General features: G+C 35.2%; 1 protein-coding gene across 1 annotated transcript; it reads right to left on the bottom strand.

Moving 5' to 3' along the window:
- Positions 1-466: 466 nt before the first annotated feature.
- Positions 467-4,724, bottom strand: LOC107467336 (coatomer subunit delta). Its single transcript, XM_016086391.3, has 12 exons — positions 4,565-4,724; positions 4,372-4,426; positions 3,829-3,868; positions 3,489-3,712; positions 2,835-3,077; positions 2,547-2,721; positions 2,074-2,378; positions 1,631-1,826; positions 1,396-1,549; positions 1,140-1,202; positions 932-1,028; positions 467-746 (listed from the first exon to the last, which is right to left on the bottom strand). Exons 2-12 carry the CDS (start codon positions 4,372-4,374, stop codon positions 657-659), a joined length of 1,590 nt encoding a protein of 529 aa, XP_015941877.1. The 5' UTR covers positions 4,375-4,426; positions 4,565-4,724; the 3' UTR covers positions 467-656.
- Between the last annotated feature and the right edge of the window lie 17,747 nt (positions 4,725-22,471).

A 22,471-nucleotide genomic window follows, 5' to 3' on the forward strand; every position in this document is an offset into this window, starting at 1 on the left:
CTTGGGTCTTGAGGGAATGGTGACTGACGGTGGCAAAGGAAAACGAACGATGAGGGTTGTGAAATTTGGAATTTTGGGAAGAAGATAGAAAGGGTAATTTGAGAATTTATTAAAAAGCCAACAAAGAATCACGATTTGAGTACTATTGTCACAGGGAGTCAACGTTCGCAAAATTTATGGATATAAATGGTAGTTTTTCCGTTTAATTAAATTCATATATTTTGATTGAATTTGAAAAATAATTACTGTTATTGTTGATATGACAACTATATAAATTTCTTTTACATTAAAAAAGTATGAAAGCTAAGGCTTTGAAACACTTCCAATTTTCTCTCCTTTACTGCCTTTACCTTTAATAAAAATAAAAAATAAAATAATAATCTAACGGCGTAGGCTTAGGTCGTTGGGACTGTACCACTCATGATTTACTTGTCTTTCACTTATTATAGCAGAAGAGGGAGGTAAATGGGTTAGGACATGCTATTCCATAGAGTAAGCAGACACTAAAGTTTGGGATTAATTGAGATAATTCATACATATTGCCTGGTCTTAAGAAATAAAACTGAAGTACGATGAATAGTAACGAATAAAGTAACTTAAAACGGCCTTTCATACAACAATCACAATCATAAAAGCAAAACTGTTATCGAAGCTAATCACACAACTTGGTAGTTTTCTGTGATCAACTGCGTTCTCTGAGCATATTTGGGTTGATTGCCCCCCTTAAGTGGTATGATGTTAGCAACCTGCACAGAGAAATAGATGAGAAAAGGAATGTATCAGAAAAAGTATAAATACCTATTAAATAAATTCTCACTCTGGTGAGTAATGGAGATGATTTCATCCAGATAAATTTGATACATCATTCAAATAACACCATAAATCCATGGCCACAGTTAATGTTGAATGGAAATAGATGATTCAAACCAACCTTCAGGTCACTAAATGTGTCGGTTGCCATAAAACGGACTGAAATGGGAAAGAATGCTGATGAGTCTGCTTGGGGAACAACAAACTCCATTGACCCACTGCCAAATATATGTTGAAAAATCAGACAAACAATTCAAATATAGAACGAGTACACATCATTACACCATTAGTTAACTCTGAAAAACCATGCCTCTCAGAATTTAACATACCTGCGGTTTGAATTATCAATCAGAAGGATAGACCACTCCAAAATAGAATTCCTAGAGTCATACCTGAAAAGCCAGTTTTAATAGGACATTGTAAAGAGCAAGAATGTTAAAATAGAAAAAATATGAGAGCAAAACCATTATATGTACCATAGAAGATTGCTACAAAATTGATTTAATGCAAACTTCAATGCAACACAGGGCTCATGTTTGTCCCTGGTACTTAATTAGATGAAAACAAGGGGAAAAAATTCCATACCTCCATTCACCATCAATCTGGTTAATAGTTGGTGCTTCTCTAAGTGCAGGTAGAGGTACCGAGACCACTACGTTCCGCAGCTCAAACATTGATGAAGCTTCGTATTCAATGCTGACGTAAGTTTCATTTCCAGAAGATGAGGGCCAGCAGTTTACTGCAACACATAGTTATTGCACAACATGAGCTATTAATACATAGAACAAAGTCAAATCAAATCAGCTATAAATAAACTCACTTGTCAGAGGCACCATTGATTCATCAGTGCTTTGCATTCTCCACTTTAGGAGGCCAACACCAGCTTCACTGCCTTGACCAGTGGGGAAAGGCCTATTGGGATCTTTTAACCCTAGGATATTTTCATTGGCAAATAAATCTTTGTTCATGTTAGGATGTGTCTTGAAGGAGATGGCTTGATTTTCACCAGTTTGGACCTGCAAAAACAAGGCACAACATGCAGCTACTTATGAGAGAAACAATACAAATATAACTGAGCAAATAGAAAACCAAACTATTTGAAAAATGAAAATTGTAATTGAAACTTAGAAAGACATCTTAATTAGCAGAGCAAGTAACGTTTTTCCTATCAGGGAATTCACGAAAAGATTACTCAGAATATCTAGGCCATAAGGAAGCCTACCCAGCAGGAAGACTTAAGGTGAGAGAGTGGGTAAGTGTTACCTGAACTTGAATATGTGCATCCTCTTGGTTAAGAATTTGAAGCGATAATGTTCCTTGAACATCAAAATTACTTACTCCACCATCTCGTTTTAGAGTCACATTTAGTTTCTCCTCAACAGTTAGTGTGATGGGATCAGTAAGTGGTGCGGCAGCTGCCCGAGACGGACCAACTTTTGGCTGAACATCTTCAACAATGACCTCACCTTCTGCTTTCAATGATTCTAAAAATTGATTTGTCCTTTGTGATTTACCAAGCTTCATTCCAAGACCCTTGGGAGGAGCAGTGGCAGCCGAAGTTGGACGGCCTAAGGAACAGAATGGCAATTAACATAAAAGAAAACATAATACTCTTTACTTACAACATGCTCATTCAAACATGGAATAAATCAAATCCAGGACAGCATGTGTCAATGTCATTAACATAACATATTTCAGCATTCTACACTAATTCATGGAAATGTATGAAAGCCAACCTTTAGACTTTGTAGAAAAGGAATCAATGTCAGTAGTCATTCCAAAACCTGAGCCACTTCCAAAACCAGTTCCACTGCTAGATATGCTCAAATCATTAAAGCCACTTTCAATTCTTCCCGAGCCCATAGACTGTAATGGGCCAAATCCACCTTTATCACCTCTGTTCTTTTCAATCTGCAGTGTACATGAGAATTTAATTAAATGACATGCACCTCCAGAATTTAAATAATAGTAATTTATTTATTTACTGAAGAGAACAAAGGAAAAAGAAAAACCTCCAGTCATACCTTGCTCTTATCAATCTCACTAGCTTTACGCTTCATAACATCCTTTGTTTCATTAATCTTGCTCTGCATAACCAGCTTGTGTAGTTTCTCTTCGTGACTCTCCATCTCACAGTATTGCTTAACTTGTGCAACAGTGACATTCTCCTTGTGGCCAAGAGAGATGACTTCATCAAAGGCAAAAATCAGCTCAAATGCATTTTTGCAAATACCTTCCTCATCGAGGGAATAAGAATACTCAGGCACCTAAAAAATATTAAGGAATGCAAAAACCATAATCATAACAGTTTGGCAGATATCTAATTAATGGCCTAAAAATGTCCAACAAAATCTAACATATGTTCCTACTAAAGCCCATTTCATTATCCTAAACCCTCCTGGGCCTTACTGTACAAAACAATATTACTTAATTTTGTGTCCAAATCAATGCAAAAGAATAGGGTTAAATGAATGTACCAAAGAAAGTGCAAGAAAAACCCAAAAGGGCTGGAAACGTAGTACATAAGAGTAGATGACATAGGGGAAAGGCTATAGATTCAGGCCACTAAGTTATACCAATTTAAAGCGAAGGCCATATTGCTCCTAACCACGCAAAAGAAGTAAGACCAAACAAATGGAAACAAAGGCATCAAACTCAAAGTATCAGAAAGAGGATACAAGTTTGGAGAGAAGTCTCAGAGTTTCTAAATCTTCCAGTATGTTGCTTTGTTTGTTTGTCACAAGAAGTAGATAGAGTGCTTCTATTGGCTGGTAAACATAGCGCACATTCTCGGTCTCAACGTAAGTGTGCTGTTTTCCGGTGCCAATCAATTTCGGAAAAGCTGCCAGAAGGCCCTCAATCCTTATACGAGACATATCAACGAACTGCCTAGAAACCAGAACTGCATCCAAAAGAAAGAAGCCCTTGTCAGTGCAACAGCAATTTCTAATCCATATTGATTTAGGCACCACCTAACTGAGCATCAATTCAAGACGTAACTGTGATCTGAAAACTCACCTTTACCAGATTTGCCCACAATGGATGCAGCAAGTACAACCTATATAGGTGAAAAAAATTCAGAACATAAATTCAAAGTTGTATAAGATAATTCAAGCAAATAGAAAGAAAGACTGTAGTATTCCCCAACCCAGTTAAATGCATCATTTTGCAAAGGAATTCAGCACTACCCCAACCTCACAATTTTGTCTACGCTCATTGGGCAAGTAACTTGCCTATAATCTAATTCATCACCAATTTTATACGAAATAGAATTTACAGCAACCTATCATAGCTAAATTTGAGGAGAAAGGGAAATAACAGCGGGTATCATAAGCGAAATCAGAAGATCCAACAGTAATCTTGAAGAACATTCAAATACAAACCTCACCATGAATAGATCTCAATTATAAGGCAAGTGTGTATAATTACACAACACGAAGCCAATGTAAATGTAACGCCAGATCACAGATTCAAATTACATGCACATATCAAAATTGTGGCTGATAGAGAAGCCTAAAATAAATATCGAAGTGCGGGATTGTGAGGAAACAAAAGGATTACCATGTTTGCGTTCGATCTTTGAAATGAAGGAAGTGATTATTGTCTCAAATTGAATCTGACGAGAAAACAAAGTCCGTAACAGTGTTAGGAGCCATGAGATCAGACCGTGAGACGAGAAAAATATGCAGTGAGGGCAAGTGAATGAAGAACTCGAAGAGAGAATACAGAAAATAGAAAGAGAAATGGAGGTTACCGGAACGCGATCTGAAATTCGGAAGCGCAGATCTAAATGGAGGGGACTGAAACACAGCTCAAACAGAAGCAGGAAAATGGAGCTCGTAAGCGAAGACGAGGGTGATGATGTAGTGGAGAGCCTGATACGGTGCGCTTTACCTCAACTGGTTGCATTTTTTGTTTTCTTGGTATGAATATTATTTTATTTTATTTTCAAAGTCCTACTCCTAAGTTCGAATCCAAGTCCTTTTTTTTTTCTGTTACCTGTGAGGCATGATAAATGTCTTTTTGTTATATACAGGGCTTATAGAGCTTCAAGCCCAAAGAGAAAACTTGACATAAACAAAAAATTTAAAGAAATGTCACAAAAATAAAAGAATTTGAATCTTTTTAAAGTTTGAATTTCACTTTAAAGAGTAAAGTCTAATCTCTCACTATTGATTTTATAGGTGGGACCAAAAATAAATATGAAAGAGAAACTATTTAAGGGTAGAAAATTACACTTTACTCTCTAAAGTGAAATTTAAACTTTAGATGATCAAAATCCAAAATAAAAAACTAACTTGAATTGATCTAATGGTTAACTCACTAATTTACTTAAATAATTGTCGAGTTGGCTAAAAAAAATAACTGTGAATGATTTCAATCTCACATTGTGCATGTAGTATTTATTGGTCATCTGCAACCTGCGAATCATTAAATAGAATTTTGATCTTGAAAAAAGCTTATGACAGAGTAGACTGGCGATTCTTTGAAACTTCCTTGATCAAATTTGGTTTTTCTGTGGCTACTATTAATCTTATCATGACTTATGTGACTTCGTCCTCTTGGTCTATTTTGTAGAATGGTAATAGGTTTCAAAACTTTAAACCCATGAGGGAGCTGAGACAAGGAGATCCCATGTCCTCTTATCTTTTTGTGCTTTGTATGGAGAATCTTTCTTGTCTTATATAGCATAAAGTCTCTCAAAGATCGTGGATTCCGGTATCTATTTCTAGGCATGGCTCAAAAATATCTCACTTGATGTTTGCTGATGATCTATTACTTTTCTGCAAAGCCATAAAAACTCAAGTGACAGAAGTTTTGAAGACTTTGAATATGTTTACTCAAGTGTTGGGGCTGAGGTAAATATCCATAAATCTAAGGCTCAATGTTCCAAAAAAATTTCAGCAAGAAGAAAAGATGTGCTTTCAAGGGTCTTTAGTATTCGTTTTTGCCAAGATCTGGGAAGATATGTGGGAGTTAATATTGGTCATGATAGGACTTGTAGGAAAATGGCGCAAGAAGTCATTGACAAGATTCAAAGAAAGCTTGCTAGTTGGAAGGGGTGTGCTTGCTTAACAAGGCGGGCATACTTTGTCTCGTGAATATGGTGATGGCTTCTATTCCGGTTTATAATATGCAAGTTTTTCTTCTTCCGAAGTATGCGTGCGACAAGATTGATTCTTTAATGTGTCAGTTCTTATGGAAGGGTCAAGCGAATGGGGAAGGGTTGCCTTTGATCAAGTGGGATATTGCTATAACTCCTAAAAAGGCAGGTGGCTTGGGTATTAGAAATACCCTATGTGCAAACATAGCTCTGCTTGGCAAGTTGGTTTGAGATTGTCTGAATAATAGGAACAAGTTGTGGGTGCAGGTTCTAACTCACAAATACTTCCGAAACTCCAAGGACATGGGCAGCATTTGTTGTCACAATGCCTCAACTACTTGGAGGAATATTCTAAAGGCTTATGATATCTTAAAAGAAGGATTTCAATGAAATGTGAGGAATATGCAACAATCGATTTGGTATGATATGTGGAGTCCTCTTGGCAAACTTTGTGAGCTTATGTCTTATGTTCACGTATTTGAAATAAAAATTTTCTCTTGCTGATTTGTGGAGCAATGGTACTTGGGAAGGGGATAAGCTTGCAACGCCAATTTCTCATGAAGTCAAACAGTTTCTTCACAGTCTTGGGCCTCCTCTAATGTTAGAATCGGAGCCTTGATGGATATGGTGGCCCATATGGCTAAAAGCCTATAGTTCTCGAGAAGGTTATTGTTGGCTCGTGAAGAAGAAAGTGAATTCGATTGAAAATAACAACTGTGGATGGATTTGCCGCTCTAATTTGCCAGAGAAGATAAAGATGATAATGTGGCTAGGTTTACAAAATGCGCTTCCGACAAATGCCTTTCGGTTCAAGCGTCATTTAACTGATTCGGGCAGATGTTCGAGATGCAATGCAAATCTGGAAATAATGGAGCGTTGTCTTAGGGACTGTGTGAAATCAAGAGCCATTTGGCAAATATTGGATCCTTTGTTTATTGATTCATTCAAAGGTACTCCTTTGAAATTTTGGATTCAGAAGGTCATGCCGGGCAATGAGGCAATTGTAAGAGCAGGTCTTTGGTGGGTGTAGAGGCATCGTTGTAATGATATTTTTAACAATGGAGATCAGTGGTCAGACTACAAAGTTGTTGCTATGACTCGAATAACTGTTAATGATTTAAGAAAGTTTGCCAGTTCCAATTGTATAACTTTCAAGGATCGAAGGAGGTGGGAACCTCCAACAGGTAACACTTTTAAAGTTAACTGTGATGCGAGTCTGTTTTCTGATTGGAGCCTAGCAGGAATTGGTTGTGTTATTAGAGATTCTAATGGGCGTTAGATTTCGGATTGTTCTAGTAGCTACCCTCTAGGGTCTATTGTCAGATGTGAGCTTTTCACTGTTTGGAGGGGTCTGATTTCAGTTTGGAATTGTAGCTTGAGAGATATTGTGTGCGAAACAGATTGACTTGACATTTTACACATTTTAAACAATCCGGCAAATGGGCTTAATTGTGATGTGGTTGATATTCTTCAGAAGATCTAGGAGCTTCTGTCAAGACTTTGGTTTGTGGATTTTGAATGGATTACCCGTGAAACTAACGTTGTGGCAGATTGGCTGGCGATATATGCGGTCAAGACCAATCCAACTCGTATTATTTGGTCGGAGTCTTGTGATGAGCTTTAACATCTTATACTTATTGATTTAGGATAATCTTCTCTCTTTTTTTCTTTTTTTCTTTGCTTGTTTAGTCACAAAAAAAAATAGAATTTTGATTAATAACAAATTAGTCTTTGACCTATTGAGACGGCTAAAGAATAAAAAGCCTACAAAAATTCACAAAGTTTAATTTGATTTACCTTCAATATTTGAAGCATTTTAATTTCATCATCAACATTTTACTATTATTTTAAATTTGATAAAGAAAACTACAAAACTTCAAAGATCGAGGCAAAATTGGAACAAAATGCAAATATTAAGGGCATTTTTCTACTTTTTTTTCCTAATAAAAAAAGTTGTGAACCAATTTTTTTAAAAAATCTTATTAAGTTAGAAGATGAATTTATCTATTTGTTTAGAGTATTTTAATGTTTCTAAATTTAATTATAAATGAAAATTCGATTAGTTTTAAGTGTACTAAATATACCAGTGTTTTAATAATTTTAATCTTTAATTTAAATTATAAAAAATATATAATATATATTAATTAGAATCAACAATTAAGATTGTTACTGAAATACCGATATTTTAGATATATTTAAAAACTTTTTTATCTTTTATAGTATTTTCTTCTTTTTCTTATTGGAATAACGATTTTTTTTAGTGGCGTATCGTAATTTTATTAGTTATATCAGTTATATGTATCTCAATGAGTTTATAACTATTTTTGTATATCGATTTTAGAGTATTAATTCAAAAAAATTTAGGTTCTTTAGATTCTAATTCTTTCTTATAATACTTTTTTTTAGATTTTTTTATTGTGAGTTTGGAGTTAATTCAGATCAATATCTATCTATCATAAATTCTTATTTGAAGAGAATACTCTTTTATTTTCTCTATTTTTTTCTTTGGCCAAAACAGTAATAATACTTAAACTTGAAATCTTATGTATATTATTCAAAATTTTCACCACTAAATCGATTATAGTGATTTCTCTTTATTTATATGTTAATGTACCAGTGTCAAACTTTGAAAAAAAATTAAAAAGACATTAAAAAAATTGCTGAAATTCATGTCCGCCTCCTACTTGCTTTTCTATCTATGTACTAGTGAATGAACCCGTGTTAAATATGGTAATTAAAAATTACATTATACATGCATAGCATAATATATACCATTAATTAAATTAAGTTAAGATTCACAAATATAAACTGAAATAATTCTTTACATAATAATTACTAATGTTAAAAAGTTTCTTTTTATGTATTACATAACTAAAAATATTTTTTCATGTTAATTTTTTATTGAGCTTATATATTGTCAGCATACTAACACTGATAATATAGTAACAATTGTGTAGTATAATAAACTTTATATCAAATTGTTAATTTTCTATTGAGTTTATATATTGTAAACATACTAACACTGATAACATAGTAACAATTGTGTAGTGTAATAAACTTCATATCAAATTATAAGCCAAAAACATAATTATATAGAAATTTAAACTTGTAATACACACTTAAATATAGTTATACTAATATAAGATTTACAACTAAATATAATAAAGTTGAGTTGGTCATATGATATACTAACTATACAGAAAAAAGAATTAAAGTTCAGTGGTAGAACAGTTACATGATTAAACACATCTACAATCCAATATCAATTTCTGAGTATATCAAATTTCAAATGGACATGTTAATACAATCTTAAATATACAAACATCCCCAACTTACAACTTGTAAATAGAAATAAAATTCATCCATCAAAAATCAAATTTAAAATTCAATTTGCCTACCAGACCTATTGTAAAACTTAAAGTAGAATCTTCTATTAGTAGAAGAGTCAAGACCAATTATAATTCCTACGGTTCTAAAACCAAAAAGTTTGAGCTCCTTGCATAAAGCAGTAGGAATATACTATACAATGAAAATAAAATGAATAAGCATATTGGTTTATATCCAGAAAAAATAGTTGATACAACAAAGAAAATTGATGATACAACAAATCTAATATGTATATATAGACCATTACCCAATTGACAAAAATTGAGAATCCTCTCAAAGGACTCTTTGAGAATGCATTCGTGTGAATAACTACTAATAAATTTTATTTCATTTTCGACACCGCCTCCGACCTAGTTGTACCACCAACACCCAACTCGTGCAACACAATAAATTTGAACATTAAACATAAAAAAATGACAGAAATGAAATTCTAACATTCCACCATATAATACATTAAAATTCTTGAAGAATAAAGTTGGGATGTATGATTCATTAATAATTTACATAAACAAATTGTAATAAATAATACTTACATGAATACATCCATGATATAGTGAACACATGACTAAAATTATTACATATTAGATGGTACATAAAATATGCTTTCATCATTCAATATAATAAAAATAATATATTGATGGAGAGTGTAATCTACAAAAAGGTTAGAAGAATGATGGTCATCCCTGCATGATTTTTTAATTTTAATATATTACATAGGTATTTAGATGATATAATTAACATCATTGTTAGAGGATATGAGATTTGGGATCAAATATACCTTGCATACTGAATATTAAAGAAAATATACACGATTAAATGACTACTATTATTTGTAATTTAATGAAAAAATCTCAAAATATTGTGATGAAAAAACCAAGTAATAATTTAATGATATACAACAATATATAGCCTTGCTTTCTATATTGTCTTCACAAACCTCACCAGATCATATCTAAATTTAAAATTGTACTAAATTCCACTCACATCACCAAAATATACCACAGAATATAGTTCAAAATATTAGAAAAATTTATGAGAAGATGGTTGAGTCAAAGACAAAATCAATGACTTGAGAGAGGAAGAGTAAAAATAAAATAAAGCAAAGTACACGGTCAGGAGAAGGCTCATGAACATTCCAAAAGATGTAGGTAGGGCTGAAAGTGAGTCAAGCCAGCTCATGAGCCAGCTCGAGCTCGACTCGTTAACAACTCGATAAGTTAAGCTCGTGAGCTGGTGAGCCAAACTTGAGTTTGAAATTGAACTCATAAATTAAATGAGTCGAGTTTAAGTTTGGATAAGCTCAGCTCATTAGCTCGTGAGCTGTCTCGATTATATATTATAACAATCTTAATTATTTAATATTTATATTTGTTTTTTACATATAATTTTAATATAGGACATAAATAAAAAATTTATAATTTATTGATACATAAACAATATATAGAATTGATCTTTTCAAATATTTTTTTAAAATATATAAGTTATAATTTACTGATATAGAATTATAGATTATGTATTTATATTTCTCTTATTTGAGCCAACTCGTGAGCTTTCGGTGAGTCGAGCTTGAGCTTAAGAAATAGGCTCGATTGTTAATGAGTCGAGCTGTGAGCCAAGCTCAATTTTCGTGAGCCGAGCTTGAGCTTGGTCTAACTCGGCTCAGCTCGGCTCACTTCTAACCCTAGATGTAGGTTTCAATGACATCAATGCCTCCTTCTTTCGCCTTTTGAATTAGATCTTCCCACATCTGCACATAACCCAATTTCCAACACACAAAAAAATAACAAACCGAGAATTCGGTAAAGATTTCGATTTTATATCTTTTCTTTTGTAGAAGATAAGAAATAAGAAATAAGAAGTTAGATAAAGAAGAGACCATTACATCAGGAGTATTTTTTTGAATAATGTATGGAGCTATAAAAACTGCCGTCACCGCCTGTTTGCTGCCGAATCCTATAATCATCACCATCGATCATAACGGCACAACAACACCATTCTTGTCCTCATAGGAAGTCTGGATGTTGGGTGGAAGAGAAAAGAGAATACATCATTAAAATTTGAATAAAAAGTAAGATGAATTACGTTAATGATGATGGAGAAAGCAGAGGATTGGAGAATGAAAGAAGTTACAGAGAAAAAGTGTCAGAAGAGAAAGGATGCGAATTAAATTAGGTTAGAGAATAAAAAATGGAAGAAGTAACTAACATAAAGAGGATGTGAAGAGAAAACAAAAGGAATTGCTGCTGTTAAGATGATGGAGCCCAGATGATTTAACAGGAGAGGAAACGTAAACAACATTAACACCACCATGAAATACGCTCCTTTTGTTCATAACTCATAAACTCCGTTTAGATACCTGAAACAATCTTGCTTAAAATTTCCAAGAAAGAGGAAAGAAAACAAAACATTTAGATGGTAGCTTTGGTGAACAAAGGAGCATTAGTCACATCGTAGATTTGATATGATGTTTATAAAGCTCCAATATAAGTATAGAACAACAACTATTCTGACAATCATATGTCTAGATTGAAATTTTTAACTCATTTACCTTAAAAAAAAGGTTAATTTTTTTATATATTAAAAGAATTTGAGGGGCGTATTGTACTGTTCCCACAATTTCGAAAAACACCATAAAATCCAATAATTAAGTATTACACCAAGATTATACCAATATGTAAGAAAAAAAATAAAAAAAACAATCAAACTCAAAAACTATAATAAAATTTTTTTTAAAGAAATAAAACTTTTTTTGTTTTAAAAAGATTTCAAATTGCTTTTATTACATTCTAATAATAAACTTTAATTTGAAATTCTCTCCCAGCAAGCTAATTGTCGTAAGTCGTAACTTACTTGAAATGTAAAATAAGTTAACACAATTTAGTAATTAAAATAGGGGAAACAAAAAGAATTATAGCGAATATAATTAAAGTAGGAAAAACAATACAATCATTTGATATAAATCTTTTTAATCTGTCATTAAAAATGAGAGCAAGTGTTGGTTCTTAGAGATAAAATTAGCAACAACACCAAAAAATACTCCATTGACAAAAAATTACAGGAATAAGAAGATAGTTTAGTCAAAACTAAAATGAGAGAAGATATGAAACACTCAAATAGTTAAGTGCATAGAAAGAGAAGGTAGCCACCTAGAGACTCTCTTTGAGGAAGCCAAATGAGCTGAGAGCATTATGAACAAGGTCAAAGAAGGATATACTGAGTTTCCAATCAGCTGCAAAACCCTTCTTTTCAAGTAATGAATAAAATGTATTTTCAGTTAAACAAATCAACAAACACCACACAATACATTTCAATTCCAAAATTTAAAGTGAAAAAAGGGGCACATGTAATAAGCCAATTATATCCAAATCACATGTCTATATTAAAATTTTCAACTCATTCATGTTAAAGCTTAAATTATTCTTGGGCTTCCCTAGGGAAATGATGACCGTCCTCAAGTGCCTGAACTTCTCAAAAAATCAGTGATATTTCTCTATCTATATTAAGGATAAAGAAGAGGATTGAAGAGTCAAAGAGATTGCAAAAAGAACATGTCAGAAGATTAAAAAAATTAATTTAAAAAACAAAAAAGAGTGAAAGAGACTAATACAAAAAGGACATGGAAAGAGATCAAATGAAATTGTTATGGTCGAAGATGATGGAATATAGATAAACCACCAAAGAAGAGAACACAATATGAACTCCCTCGTGAATTACGCTCCTTGAAGACACGTAGGAATTCCACTAATTGAAAACCCTCTTTTAAAGAATATGTATATGATTAGACAATAATCATTATGCATTCCAATTGCTGCGCAAATCAAATTCATGCCCAGCAAGGTATGATTTTATTTTATTTTATTTTATATTTTATTTTATTTTTATCGAAGATAGAAAAATTCGAATTTCTGACCTCTTAGATAAGTATAGAGAAATTATGTCATTTGAGCTATAATTCATTGGCCTCATAAAGTATGATTTTTATTTTCGGAATAAATAGACAAAAATACTTGATATATAAATATATACTCTAATTATTCAAAATATTTAGTGTATATACGAAATATTAGTAATTATGGACAAAAATAACACATCGTTATTAGCTATTTTTCACATAAGCCTCGCCTAAAGAGTCTATCTTGTCACGCTATATAACTACGTAGAGAGTAACTTAACAGAAATAGAGTCTCACTAATGACATATCATATTTGTCTATCATTACCAATCTTTCGTGTGTATGTTAAGTATTTCGAATAATTGAGATAGACATTTGTCCATCCAAAAATCTTTCGTGTGTATTTTTATCCGTTTACTCATACATTGATTTAGTTACTCTCTCGGTCTGAGTTTTTATAGTTTTATTGAACTTTCAATTAGGTATTCATATTTTTTTAAAAATTAAATTTCTATACCATATTTAATTTTGTAATCAAATTTTCATAACAATAAATGTTAAAAAAACATTTATATAGTGTGAATTTACTACTTTATCTATATCAAATACCTTATAAACTTTTTTATAGACGTTTTGTAGGTTTTCACCCCTTTTTTTATGATCATATAAGAATATTGATTTACCATTGATTAATAATCAGTGGCAGATTCTGTCTTATTAGTTTTCTCTCTTTTTGAGGATACTAAAATAATTTTTTATGTTGGGTAGACTTTTAAAATGGGACCAGAGCTTACAATAAAGAACGAAAAAAATACAGTAGTACAGTGAGGAAAAGATTATTTACAATTTTCATATCCCTGCAGAAGAAGGAAAGGAAAAAAATGTTGTTGTCGGAGTTGTAGCCTCGATCAATTTTCCCTTACATATCAAGCTCGAGCAGCATCCCTTCCTTTTCCTTCTCCAATTCCCAATCCAAGCAAAGCTCAAATCCTGAGTCCACCTAATAGAATTTGTCGTCCCACAGTCATGGCCACCAACGCGGTCACTCCACTCTCTTGTTCTCGTTCTCATCCTTCATATCCATTAAGAACTCCTCCGGCTTCGCCCACAGCTATCGAATCATGATGGCATTGGTTCTCTCTGCCATGTTCCTCTGTGGTGAGCTCAAAGGTTCTCTCCTTATTCAGCGTGTAGCTCACACTCGTATTCTCCCAACTCTGCGCCACACCACTTTCCTCTTCGACATCTGGTACTTCCTCAACTTCTATTTCCTCCCTCTCAAAAACCTTTCCATCCCTCTTTCTCTCGAGTGCATCCTCTTTGCCTTTGCCCTTATCTCGCCTTCTCTATTTTCACTTGGCCACTATCTCGAGGAAGAATGTTGTTCGTGGAGAATTCATAGAAGGTTGAAAGTGTGTGAGAGAATGTTTGAGGGTTTTTTTGGAATTTAAGAAAAAAAAAGTGTGTTGTCGTTTAAGAATAGTGCTTTTATGTGTGGTATATTTATTTTATTTAATAGAATATTCTGTTAACTCTAATTTTTTTTATCACGGTAGAGACTTAATTACAAAATTCGACATGGCAGAGGAACCTTTTTTAAAAAATATATATAACGATCTAATTGAAAATTTAGTGAAATTACAAAGATTGGCAAACAGAATACATAATTAAATATTTTACTTTTTAAGAGGCACAAAATGTGTAATTTATTTCAAACCTCCAACCACCTTTTTTAAATGGAATTTTTTATTTAAATTAAACAAATGTAGAAATTACGAAAATACATAAAATATGAAGTAATTACCTAAATGTATAATGTATCACATCTCAGATACTGGAGGGAAAAAATTAGAAAATAATCATATCTCGGGTATTGAGACCCCGTTCTGTGACACAACGACGGCGTGACGTACCCTGGGTGCACCCGGGATACGTGTAAAGTGGAAAAATGGGTATTCAGCATCTGAGATACGCGTAAAGTAGGAACAGATTCTCAATACCCGAGATATGTTTAAAACAGATAATGCGGGCCTCAGCATCCGAGATACACTCAAACGTGTAAGAGGCTGGGTATTTTGTTGTACGACTCTTTCTAGTCACCATAAATCTGAGCAATCGCTTTCTTCTTTGCCATCTACACCTTCCGATACGATAGCTTGAAATGGTAACTCTGATGCACTGCATTTTGTAACACCAAGATAGACACAGACGGATCAGTCTTTATGATAGGTAGGATGACCTTGCGTACAAGATATAATTAACATAATAGCCTTTAATTTTATTAAAACTAACACGTAAAATATACTAGTAGTTCAAGTTCTGACATAGTGCCACACGAAGACTCCATCAACAACCGTTGGTGAATTGCTTGTATCGATAGTGGTATTTAAGCTTATCTAACTCCAAAGCTCTGTACTCCGCATTCCTTTGAATACTGTAGTTCTTCACTACCATCAGAACAACATCACAGTTTCTGGACCTATGGCCAACCCGGAATTCTAGCTCACCATTGGTGTTGTAATCCTCCCCTTGGCCAGTGATGGAGATTTTCTAAAACTTGAAAAGTGCACTGAATCGTATCAAATAATACCACGGTGAGTGAGTTATCGTTCCCACAAAGACTAATGGATTAAGCAAGTAATGATTAATTGATTGTTCTAATTAAACAAACCAAAACCTTGAGTAGGAGAATTAAATGTTGAACAGAGGTAAAGTAAATAGCAAAGTAGTGAATGAAAACAATAATGATGAGAATGTTAAGGTTTCGGAGATGTCCACTCTCTAGGAAAACAATCATTGTGTTTATTTATTTAGAGGCATGCAGAGATCAGTTCACAACAAACCATAAATAATCAAATTCCAATTCCTTGGCAATTCAATTTTTCTTTAATCTCTTAATCGCTAATTCTCTAGTCAATTAATTAAGAAAAGAGGTTAAGAAAAATTTTGATTTATATTCACATAAAGTTCAAGAGTGATCCTAGGTTGAATTATATGTCACTTATTCAAACTAGTTCTAATCCAATTGAAAATCACGAGAGTTATTCACACACTTTTTAAACTACTATTCCTAGTCAATATTAAAAAATCATGAGAAAGAGTTTTCAAGCTAATTCTAATATTAAATTTTCCAAAGTAATATTAGAATCTAAAACGGAGTTAGAATGTTTTCTAACAATTCTAATCTTTAGGGATGAAGAACAAAAGTTCAATTATGAAATAGATCAAAGCATAAACCTCAAATAAAATAAAACACATAGATTAATAATCCATAAAAAGAGATAAACAGACCTCCTAACCTTAAATAGGAGATTAGTTACTCATGGTGTAGAGAAAATAAAAACTAGAATTGTAGAGTGATAAGATGTCCGGTGATCCTCGGATCAATTCCTTAGACTTATTTAAATACTAAGCTAAAACCTAAAATTCAAATAAAATCAAATCAAGTCTAATATTTTCTAATAAAACTTAACAAACTAATGATCTTCTTTGTAATTAAGATTCAAGACTTGGTATGTTACTTCATTGGAATCATGGGCTTGCAAATTGATCTTAGGTTTGATATGAAACTTGGGCAATTAACGTGGCACGCCAATGCATTGAGTTGTCCCTAGAAGTTGGCTCAAAGCGAGGTTGCATGGGCGTGTAATTGGCGTGTGAATGGCATGCCACTTGAGTGAAGTTGGGAAGCGTGAACATCCCTGGACTTTGGCCTAGCATGGCACGCCAAGGAGTGGCGTGGCACGCCCTTGCATGGAAGAGGTTGCAAACTTGGCGTGAACTTGGCACGTAGGAGGGCACCAAGGCATGTTGCATGCCCACTCTTGCATGGATGATCGCAAGTGTGTGGAAGGGGCTAGGGTGTGGCACGCCCACTCTAGGAGGCACGATGGCATGCAAGTGGCGTGTGGAATGTGGCATGCCAATGGTGGTGGACAATGGCGTGTGGCTGGTGTGTGGTTGGTGTGCCATGCCCTTGAGGATGCTTAAAGGAGGCTCCTTGAATGTTGGCCCAGCATGCCACGCCAAGGAGTGGCGTGGCACGCCCAAAGAAGGAAGTTGCAGGCGTGTAGAGTCAACCTTAGACGTGTAGAATGACGTGCCACACTGGTTTTGGACACCGTTTTTACGAGCTAAAAGGTGAGAGTCGTTCGTGATCCAAACTGAACGTCCACTATAGACATATGCATATCGTTTTGAATATCTGGATGTTAGCTTTTTAACACCGCTAAAACTGCCTCATTTAAACCTCTGTAAATCAAGTTATGCTTACTTGAGTATGAAGAGGTCATGATTGACAGCATTTACAAGTTCTCTTCAAAGGCATTGTACTTTCTTGGGGCTTCTTTGCTTGTTCCTCCTCTTCTTTTGTCTTTCCTAAAATCTTTCAACAATCTCCTAAACATATCAAAGCTTAAAACAACTCCAAGAAATATTGATTAAAGCACCAAAATATAAATTATAATAAGAAAATCACTAACTTTATTCAAGTAAATAATAGAGAAAATAACTAAAGATGCTCGTGCATCAACCAGCATTGAAAGGATTGTCTAGCTGTATTACGTCCAAATTCAAAGTGTGATAATGACTTTGAACTTCTGACAATTGAGAAATGGGCAAAGGGGGAGGCAAGAGAAATCGAGCATCACTGCCGGTGGGAGTCTCTGATACATACTCATCAGAGGAAGAAGTCTCGTTAGACGATATGGACCCGGAAACATAATCTGAATCGCCCTCGCTGTCATCTTCTTTAGCACTATCACGAGCCTGGGCGAAGTGGATCGGTCTTGCTTCTAGCTGGACTGATTGAGGACTCAAACAGGACAACCCACCTCCAACAACCACGTCGCGAACCGCAGCATACCACTCCATTACATGCTGTCGCATTAGCATTGCATGTACGTCGAATATTACCCTCACATGTTGATCCCCTTCAATCCAGAATAATCTGTTGGTGAATCCACCGCTCAGAAGCGCGTGCAAAAATCTATATGCAACCCACCCAACCTCCTTACTACCTATTCTCCATGTTGTTCAATATGACCGTCTTTAGTACATGTAGGGTATCAATAAGCCTAGTGTGCAACATCATAGCTGAGTTATACTAAAAAATCACTCTTTTATCATCGTTTTTTACTATCCATTGTATTAAATTACAATAAAAAAGAACTAATTATTGTCCATGAGAACAAAGTTAAAGGATAAACAAAGAGAGGAGAAAGATTATTGTGAATTGTGAGGGTATGATTGAGGATGTGAGGATATATATAGAATTTTTCTCCAAGATATATAAGGTGCAGAGACACCTACTCCATAATACACATATTTCGGGTGCTGAGACACATATTACACGTTTGAGTTTATCTCGGAGGTTGAGCCCATGTTCAGTGTTTTAAACGTGTCTTGGGTACTGAAACCTTGTTCCTAGCTTATGCATATTTCGGATGCTATGTATCTATTTCTGTTACACCTATTTCGGATGCATCCAAGATACGTCACGTCATCGTTATGTCACATAACGTGGTCTCAGTACCGGAGAGATGTGATACGTTGTGCATTTAGATAATTAATTCATATTTTATGTATTTCCGTAATTTTTACATTTCTTTAATTTAAAAAACTCCCTTTTTAAACATATATAAAAATAAAAATAAATACTAGTTTTTTTACATATATAAAATTTAGGAGTTATATTGAAATAAACTACTTGCTCTTTAATAATAATTTGTATAAACGGGAAGTAAAGGAAGAAAAACTTATTACTTGCAATATAAGAAGTAACCAAAGGTTTTTTTTGTGACTTAAAAGAAAATAAACAAAAACTAAGAACGAGAGAAAAAAAAATAAGAAACTGCTTAAGAAAGGCAGTCCCGCTGAATACTACTCTCAAATTCTTTCCAAGGCAACGGAAGCTCCACTTGGGGAGAAAGGGTCCTCATTGCGGTCTTTGCCATGATGTCTGCTACTGTATTTGCATCTCTAAAGATCAACCGAAGATCAGCACGCCATTTCAAAGACATGATATCTCGAATTTTTAACACCAAAGGATCAATAAACCCAGAGCAATCTTGTAAATTATTGACAATAGTAAAAGCCTCCACACAATCTGTCTCACATATAATGTCTCTTTGTCCCGAGTCCCATGCTAAAAGAAAGCCTCTCTAGATAGCAAACAACTCTCCTTGCAAAATGCTACGGCTCTCAATTGTTCCCAGACAGCCTCGTTGCCACCTTCCCTTCCAATCTCTGCTAACACAAGCAAAACCAACTCGAGCACCACTGCCAGGATAGCTAGCATCACAATTAATCTTAAAGGTACCCACCGAGGGGGGAATCCAAGAGCCACTAATGGTTGAGGGGATAGACAGTCGTTGCAACTCAAAAATATTTCGGAGCTCCTTTTCCAAGAACAAAGCCATACCAATCACCTTGTCTGTGGTCCAATGGTCGTGAGGATGAAAGATCTCGTTATTCCTCGAACGCCAAATCCACCAGAGACCAGAAAAGAATCTAAAGGGGCGCTGTTTGCTATTATGTAAGAACCAACTCATCAAATCCACTGGTTGATCGGAGATCCCTAAAGCTTGCCAAACAAGTTGGGCTTTTGGACAATTCCGAATACAATGTAATACCGATTTCTGACTTGAGAAACACCGTGGACAGCTATCCGTGTGCGAAATGCCCCTCCTAAAATGAAATGCAGCAATAGGAAGAGCCTCCCGAAGACATAGCCAAGCCAAAAATTTGTGCTTTTCCGGAACATGTTGACGCCAAAGCCAAAGCCAATTACCCCTATCCTTCCAACTAAACATCTTCTTACTGAGCCACAAATAACCACTATGAGCATCATAAACCTTTGAAACCGCACCAGTCCAACACCAACCGATCTCTGAACCAGCTTGAACATCTGGTTGTAAGAGTTAATGTTGCTCTGCAGAGACTGATTCAGAGGAGAATAGATATTCTCAAGGTTCCACTGTCCAGATGACCAAAGGTCTAAGATCCTGAGATCCGAATCAGAAATGTGAACATAATCCATCTCCTGACACGGTCGCCCCTCTCTTCTCCATTTAGAAAACCAAAAGTTCTGTTCCAAATCTCCAATGCACCAAGTAAAACCTTCCTTCAGGATATCCCAAGCTCGACATATACTCTTCCAAACATAAGATCCCCTTTCTCGAGACCGACTAAGACAACCATCCTTAGAAGAATGGTATTTCTCCGTCAACAGTTGAACCCATAGCTTATTGGGATAGTGAAAAAGCTGCCAAACTAGTTTTCTAAGAAGAGCAATATTAGCACAAAAAGGATTTATAATTCCCAGACCACCAAACTTTTTAGGGGTGACCAACACTTTCCAGTTAACTAGATTCAGGCCTCTACCATGATTAAGGTTCACCCCTAAATACTTGCCCAAGTTCTGGATAAATCTGATGGAGGAGACTCCAGTGAACATCTCTTTTCTTGTTGCTGAAACATTCCTAGAGCATAGCGCTTTATATTTCTCCACATTAACCTTCATCCCAGAGGCTTTGCAGAAATTTTCCAAAGCTACCATTACAGTTTGAACTTGCTGTTTTTCAGCTTTACAGAAAAGAAGCAAATCATCGGCAAACATCAAATGAGAAATTCTTGGATCCCCTCTAGAAACCGCAACCGGCTTCCATAAGCCCTTATCAACTTGCTGATTAATAGAACAAGACAATCTCTCCATACACAACACAAACAGATACGGTGATATAGGATCTCCTTGCCTAAGACCCCTGCTCGGAGTGAAGCTATTTAATCTATCCCCATTCCAGAGGATAGACAGTGAGGAAGCAGTGACACAACGCATAATCAGATTGACTGTCGGAGGAGGAAAGCCAAAACTCACCAGGGTTTGTTTCAGGAATCCCCAATCCACTCTATCGTACGCTTTCTCCAGATCAATCTTAAAGGCCAAGGTGCCTTTCTTTGACTTTGTCTTCTTCATGAAATGGAAAACCTCTTGTGCTACAATGATGTTGTCTGGGGTTCCTCTCCCCGGGATAAACCCTCCTTGAAGGGACCCAATAATCTCTTTGAGATGAGGACGAAGTCTATTGACCAGGACCTTCGTTATAACTTTGTAAACCACATTACAGAGACTAATTGGTCAGAAATCCTTCATGGAAATCGGGTTTTCTACCTTCGGAATAAGAACCACAAGAGTTTCCATCATCCTTGGATCCATATCCAAACCAGAGAACGCATGACGAACCATAGTCCAAACATCAAAACCAACAATCTCCCAGTATTCTTTAAAGAATAAAGCTTGAAACCCATCAGGGCCCGGCGCCTTAAAAGAATGCATACTAAAAACGGCCGACTTAACTTCTTCCAGAGTAACTGGCGCTGTGAGGCTACAACAGGCTTCATCATTCAGGCAAGGTAGCGGCACATCACCAAGACAACCTAAGTCTACATCCTCCGACTGGCATAATAGGTATTTATAAAAGGATTCAGCTTCCCTTCTAAGGACATCCGGGTCCGTTTCCCATACCCCATCCGGGTCCGTTTCCCATACCCCATCTTGAAGAAAGAGACCATGAATCTTATTATGTTTTCTCCGCACAAGAGTCTGGACATGAAAGAATTTGGTATTTCTATCCCCAAATTTTACCCACTGCTCTCTAGATTTTTGAAACCATAGAAGTTCCTCCTGCACAAGCGTGTTATTAAATTCCTCAATCAGTTGCTTTTCTTTTTGCCGCATAGACAAATCCTCCATTACTTCAAGTCGCTTCTGAAGGAAATTAATCTGTCTCTCCAATTTGCATTTCCTAACGAAAATGTTGCCGAACACTTTAGAATTAAATTCCAAAGAGTTCTTCTACACTTCTGAAAGCTTGCCATGCATCTCTCTGTAGCCAGCCTGCCATGACTGGTTCACAATATTTCTGTACTCCGGATGAGTTGCCCAAGCCGCAATAAACCGAAAAGGTCTATTCTTTTTCGGTTGGGGATGACCTGCACAGCGCACTAGGATAGAATAATGATCAGACTGAAGCCTATTTAAAATTTCTGCATAAGCCTCTGGAAAGAGAGATAGCCAGCTACTATTGATACAGACCCGGTCAAGTTTTTTCGCCACCTCAACACCATTTTTAACCCTTCTGTACCAAGAAAACCGTCTTCCAATAGTCTTCAAGTCAAACAGATTACTATCCCCTAGAGATGTAGCAAGCCGATCTGCATGACGACTCGAGAAGAGACAACCCTTAGATTCATGAGAGAATAGTACTTCATTAAAATCA

Source organism: Arachis duranensis, chromosome 9 (assembly GCF_000817695.3).
Source record: "Arachis duranensis cultivar V14167 chromosome 9, aradu.V14167.gnm2.J7QH, whole genome shotgun sequence".
In the NCBI taxonomy this organism is placed as follows: domain Eukaryota; kingdom Viridiplantae; phylum Streptophyta; class Magnoliopsida; order Fabales; family Fabaceae; genus Arachis; species Arachis duranensis.

Excerpts from the sequence above, each read along its gene's own strand:
- LOC107467336 (XM_016086391.3), bottom strand. Across the intron at positions 2,379-2,546 it reads CTTTTCTACAAAGTCTAAAG|GCCGTCCAACTTCGGCTGCC; the intron begins GTTGGCTTTCAT and ends TCTGTTCCTTAG. Across the intron at positions 747-931 it reads ACACATTTAGTGACCTGAAG|GTTGCTAACATCATACCACT; the intron begins GTTGGTTTGAAT and ends TTCTCTGTGCAG.